Below are 6,295 nucleotides of genomic sequence, written 5' to 3'. Positions count from 1 at the left end.
TCATGAGAGACTCTCATATAGCAGCGCAAGCGCGGGTAGGGACGTTAATAACGCCTCTCGGGGTTTAAGACATCGGCACGATTGATCTGCTTGGTATCTCGCCTTCGGGGGACAAATGTTAGACTCCTCGGCACGGCGTCTGACTGTGCGCAGGGCTTTGGGGTTCCCAGGCTTCTCTCGTTTCTGGCGTTCTGGGGGCCCTTATAGGGCCACCCTAACGGGCTCTGTCCGGGGCACGTGCGTGGTTGAGTTCAACGGGAACCACCCTGACGGGACGGCGGAGTGAGGAGTGATTCCAGGGTCTCGAGTCATCCCGACGGGAGGCAGAGCTCCTGGAATGACCCCTCCGTTCCCGGGTACGGGACATCATTCCTATTTTTTGAGGGGTTCTTTTCTCAGTTAATAATATTCTTGCTAAACTGGGTCACTCGTTCCTCTTACCTCGTACCAGCATATGCAGAAAACACCGCTCGTTCGAGAAACAAATTTTAATTTGATTAACATCAAATTCATCTTGCGAAGACGTATCTATTAACCGTTGCTATTTCAGTACAAATCTAGAAAAACACTGACGATTGGGCAGGTCCGAAGCAGTTTAGTGAGAAAAAAAATGATGACGATCGTTTTGCACCAACCTTAACCAGTGCATTTGTCACGGGGATTGTCTTCGACGAGCAGCTTCAATACAGTACACTGGTATTAGCTGCCTGGCACATTAGACTCCCTTCCCTTCCTTTTCCCATTTCTCAATTTTCCAAACAAGACTCGAAGTTTCAGAACTGACGATGCTGCTCTACGCACTACAGCTATTTGTCATTGTCGTGGTTGCAGCGCAAGATGCTGCGTCAATGACAACAGACGGCAAGATGACAAGCCAACCCGCAGTCCCATCATCGGCTCGTTAGGGTCAGAATGGCATCTTTGGTCGTAAACTCTTGAGAACCGATGGCCAAGACGACGACGAGAGAGGGTTTAATTTTAATATCCCTGGCCTCGACACGATTGCGGCTTGGGCCCCCACGGCCACAAACAATAAGATCCGGAGCTGGCTAAAAACTGGTGTCACCACGGACGATGCTTTCAGGAAATTGAAACTTAATCAGGTGAAGGATGAGGCGGGTTTTTAATCTTCCCCACAATTCAAGGAGTGGGCGACGTTCTCTATTCGAATGTCAAAAAAAGGATCAGCGGCAAATATGTTCGCGACTCTTTCGCTCAACTACAAGGATGATACCCTTGCGACAATGATACACGAGGCAACAAAATCGAAGAGCACGAAAACAATCGCCAAGAAGCTGCAGCTTGTTCAGTTTGGGAAGTGGAAAAACGAGGGTCTCTGGCCTGGTCAAGTTGTTGGAAAGGTTTTCTATAATGACCACCGATGGGGGCTTGGTGCTCCTCCTTATGAGATCTACAAATCGTACTTAACCTATTGGAGCAAGCGCGCCACCCCGGATGAGGTCAACAAGATTCCGTGATGAATTATTCTCGACCCTTAGGTTCTAAGAGCTTCTGACGGTTATGCTGGGATACTAAAAAAGGCTGACGTTTCACAACATTACAGAAGTCAGAGCTTCGATTGAATTGATACTTTCTGTAAGATGTGCGGCAAGTCTACAGTCTACTGTAGATTGTAATACAATTTGTAGGCTACGTATGTTGCCGACTTGTCAGGTATTATTGGATCTACAAACTTATCTTTACTTCAACCACAGTGCTTTGTAGATCAGTGCCAGTCGCTTGGAGGCGGTAGCTCCTCCTCCATTTCCATCGAGTCGTCGCCAGACTCGACGTCTCGGGCGAACGAATCGTCGTCTCTCTGCTGTCCTTCACCCCGAACGATGGTCGCTCTACCTGTCGTCTCCTCTTCGGAGTCCTCGTCCATCATTTCGTCTTCATCCATATCTTCTTCTAGATCTTCTTCAGACGAGCTCGACCGTGCAAACTGAGTATCCGGATCCAAAGGCACCTCTCCATCTCTAATACTCTCGACGCCTGTTGCCACCTGCTGCGACACATTGCCGGCACATTCCCGGTGAAATTTGACACCAATTGGAGTCGCGGCTTTTCGGTTAACTAACTCCCGCACCATGTTTTCCAGCGCTCGTTCTTCGCGCTCAAGCTCATCCAGATCTTGAGCATAAGCATCCGCCTCTCCTACTCGGTACGCACTGCGACCGGCCCCGTAGAGCTCGCTTATTCGCGGCGTCAGCGCCGGGAACTTACTGTAGCCGAACTCCATTTTTTTATCCGACTTTAGAAACCCTTTTAAGGCGATAAAACAAGTTTCCATCAAGGAATGTTTTCATGGTGATTAAAATTGCATTTTTATTTTTGCAAATTCATTCGACTTACCGGTACCGGTATTAACTTCCCTCACTGTCTTAAAATAAAGTGTGCAACATTTTGCACACGAAAAACTAGACGCACTTAAGCCGCCGGATTCGCTCCAGTCGAGGCAATAAGCTGACTGGTATTGCGCCGACCGGAGTGGACACCGATGCTGTAGACCAGCAAGTTCCCACAGTTAGCGCACGTGTTCCGGCTGTTCCCTGTCGTGTGAACGTGGCCGCATGCGTCGCACGCCAGGCCAGTGTACGTAGGCGCCAACACTGGGAATCCGTTCACGTACTCACGTTGCATACCCAGTGCCTTGTCCAGCGCTCTCCAAAGCGGCTCAGCCAGCGGACACGCCACTTCTCCGCCTAAAAGCTGTCGCGCTGTAACATTCGGGCCGTAACATTTTGCATTTAGCGACTTGCGTGTACAGATGACGGCGCCGCTGAGCCCAATCCCGCCGTAAAGCCCCTTACTGTGGCTATACGAGTAATTTGGCGCAACGCCACCAGCACCGACGTTAAGCGACGCGCTAGCGGCTCGGCCAATGGGTCCGACGGCAATGTCAAGTTCCGAGCCCAACTGTACTTGGCCATTACGGGTAAATACCTTGACGGCGCTCCTAGAGTTCAAGACGATCATGTAGTTGACAATTTCACCGCCCGCCATCATGCCGAAGCCAAACCCTCCCGAAGTTAAAAAACTTGGCGCCGACCAGCCTCCAGTCGTACGGGAAATGACAAAACCTGTTCCGATCTTGCCTGAGAAGAGGAACCCCACCTTGTACATGGTCACAAACACCAGGCCATTTGCTTCCGCCAATAACTCATGCGGAATCGACTGGTCCTTGAGCAACTTCGGCGATAGAAACGTCTCGACCACTTGGGCTGCATTCCCCATCTCCTTTTTCAATTTGGCTGTAGCCTTTACGCTCATTGTGTGGCCGTTTCCCGGGAGATGTGAGCGCATGGACTCCATGACCGCCAACGAGTTGGACCGATCACGAAGCGCCGCCGCAGCCTCTTCCGCTGCTAGCTGTGACGCAACCTCCGATGTCGCCCGGCTCAGTACCGCGTCGTCCGCTGTGTCAGCTCTAGCCAGCGTTGCTCGCTGCTGATCTTCTTGATGTTTGCGCTGAAGAATCAGAGCTTTGGTGGATGGTTTGCGCATTGGGTGCGGAGCCTGCTGCGACGACTGGCTGCTGCCGATTGAAGACGACGTCGAAGAGAAGGAGCTAGGTTTAGACCGTGGCAACCCATGGATCTGTCCGTGTGGTGAAGCGTGGGAGGAGTTCATCATCATGTCCTGTCGGTGAGAGGTCTCGGAGTGCCCTGCGTCCCCTCGAGAGCTGCGACGATGAGGGCACGCTTTCCGTGCAATGGGGTTTTCAACACACTCGCTCTTTTTCTGAGGGTAGGGCGATGGAAATAGACAGTCGATGGATTTCTATTTTCCAGGGATTTCAGCCAATTACCGTACAGTACATGACAGGACAAAACGGCTGTCATCTTTCCAGCACACTTGATAATGGCGACGTGGGTTTGATGAGCATCCACTTGGACAACTGGCCACCTCCCGACTTACAGTCCATAAAGTTCGCTTGAGCAGTTTTTGACAAAGAAACGCACGGCTTCATTGTGGTGGTATGTTTGTGCTATGGTTGAGTTCGATGGTAATTGGTTTCTTCTCTCTGGTAAGAAATTGTGAGCAGCCGCAGTAAGATGCTCTCCATCGCACCTGCAGCACAGAGCGCACGTGCTACTCAGAAGATGACGTGCTGCTCCCTGGGACCAGCAGGTGCGCCATGTTGACCAGCCTTCCAGTGGAAGAAGGCAACTACATATGCTTGACGTTGAAGTAGGATTAGACAGCTAGCACTACGAGCGCCTAGGACAGCAGGACTAGTTAGCAGAGCGAGTAGCAAAGCTGTAAGCATCTAATTCGAACTCAGTTGTGGATTTACCATCAAGAACACAAATCGACGGTCAACCACGTGACAGTTTGATATATCAAATCGTAGCGTGACCTACGACAATACTACAACTCAAAGATGGCTGAAGATATTACATTTGCAAAGACGAAGGCAAATGGCACCACCGCGAAGAAGAAAGTACCAGTGTTCAGACAAGGAACCTGCAAACAATGGTTGCAGTGGATCCTGCGTCTACAAGAGTACTCAGCGTTCATGCAGTACAGCTACGAGCAAGAAGACCAGCTAGCGTTCGTTGAGGACATACAACTACTACTCTTCGACGAGGACATACATTTCTTCAACGACTTTGTTCGCGAAGAGGTCCAGCTGCGACCGGACGTCGCTGTCGCTGGCCTGCGGCACCTCACTGCAAAGCACTGCCCCGCTGGCACGCGAGGCATGCTCATGGATGAGCTTACGCAGCTAAAGAAGAAGCGTGGTAATACTGTCAGACAGTATAGCTGCGAGTTCCGAATGCTGCTACGAATGATACCGTTTCTCGAGCACGGCGAGAATGAAGCCGTCGCCGAAGCAGATGCGGTACGGATGTACCGGCAAGGGATGCCGATAGATTGGCAGGTTGAAGTCAATCGCATCTCCCGCATCTGGGACCTGGCGTCGATTGAGACTCAGTTTGAGCTCATCGAGAGAAACGAGCACGACGAAGCTATCCTACGAAGCAACCGTCCTCGGCGTAGCGAGCCCAAACAACAACGCGACCACCAGCGCGGAAACACTGGTCGTCAACAGCGCAATGAGCCGCGCAACCCTCGTGGCAATAATAACAGGGTAGCAAGCGGCAAGTACTGTAATTACTGCAAAAAGGACAACCACAGTGACGACCACTGCTTTCGAAACCCTGCGTCACCGGCTTACCGACCACGCCCTGGGAAGCACTACGCAGGACGGTCCAATGCTGGGGGCAGTGGCGGCACAATGGCCGCGATGCAGGAGCAGCTGACTGACATGGCGGCAATGGTGAGCGCCATGCAGAAGCGTCAGAACGAGGAGTTCGCATCCATGCGATTCTATGACAGCGGTAATTCTGACATGATGGCGGCTATGAGGACGGAGGCTTGTATGAAGCCGACGGCGAAGACGCTCGACCCAAGTATGGAGGTGCAAATCCTCATGGGTAAGCACCGAGTGAAGGCGCTGCTGGACACAGGCTGCACTCGCTCGGCGATGGACCGCACGACGGCGGAACTTCTGAAGTCCGATGTCGTTCTACGGCCCGATGTTGCCAAATTTAGGAACGCCGATGGCTCAGTTGGCACGACCACGCACTGTGCGTCCGCGACGTTCAAGCTGTTGGACTTCTCGCAAAGCAGGGCGTGCTCGCATGAGTTTCGCGTGACAGAGAAACTGCTCTACCCCATTATGCTCGGAAGAGACTTCATGAGACAGCAGCGAATGGTGCTAGACTTTGACCGGGGAACTGTAGAATGGGATGGCCTCGAAGTGAGGATGCTTGGGGAACCAAGCACCAGTCACACGACGGCAGCAGTGCTGCAAGCTGACATGGAGTGTAGATCAGCAATTGACGTGACGCCACCCGAGGAAGTGCCACTGGATAAGATGCTCGAAGGCAGCACACTATCGGCTGATGCAAAGGCAAAAATCATGATGTTGATAACGAAGTTTGAAGCCTTGTTTACGAGCCAGTTAGGAAGCATGAAGAGGGAGCCGTACGTCTTGCCCCTCAAACCTGACGCGAAGCCATTTGCAAGACGGCCATTTCCTATCCCTCGGGCTTACTACGAGGCCACTCGCCATGAGATCCAGAGACTTGTTGACATTGGCGTGCTGAAGCGGGATGCGACGTCGCCTTGGGCCTCTCCGGCCTTCGTGGTCCCCAAGAAGGATGGAAGCGTGCGATTGGTGTGTGACTTCAGGGGGCTGAACAAGTTCCTACAGCGAAACTACTACCCAACGCGGGATCCTAAAGAGATGATTCGCTCGGTTGACAGACCGAAATACAAGTCC

At 52.0% G+C, this 6,295-nt stretch overlaps 1 protein-coding gene across 1 annotated transcript; it reads right to left on the bottom strand.

Annotated features, from left to right (window-relative positions):
- Window positions 1-2,325: 2,325 nt before the first annotated feature.
- Window positions 2,326-3,728, bottom strand: PITG_09770 (uncharacterized protein; the record flags this gene model as incomplete). The annotated part of the gene is made up of 1 exon (XM_002903317.1): window positions 2,326-3,728. The coding sequence occupies one exon, from the start codon at window positions 3,505-3,507 to the stop codon at window positions 2,431-2,433; it is 1,077 nt and encodes a 358-aa protein (XP_002903363.1).
- Between the last annotated feature and the right edge of the window lie 2,567 nt (window positions 3,729-6,295).

This window comes from Phytophthora infestans, genomic scaffold, assembly GCF_000142945.1.
Source record: "Phytophthora infestans T30-4 supercont1.15 genomic scaffold, whole genome shotgun sequence".
NCBI classification, from domain to species: Eukaryota; Oomycota; class Peronosporomycetes; order Peronosporales; family Peronosporaceae; genus Phytophthora; species Phytophthora infestans.
This window is presented reverse-complemented; position numbering and strand designations above follow the sequence as displayed.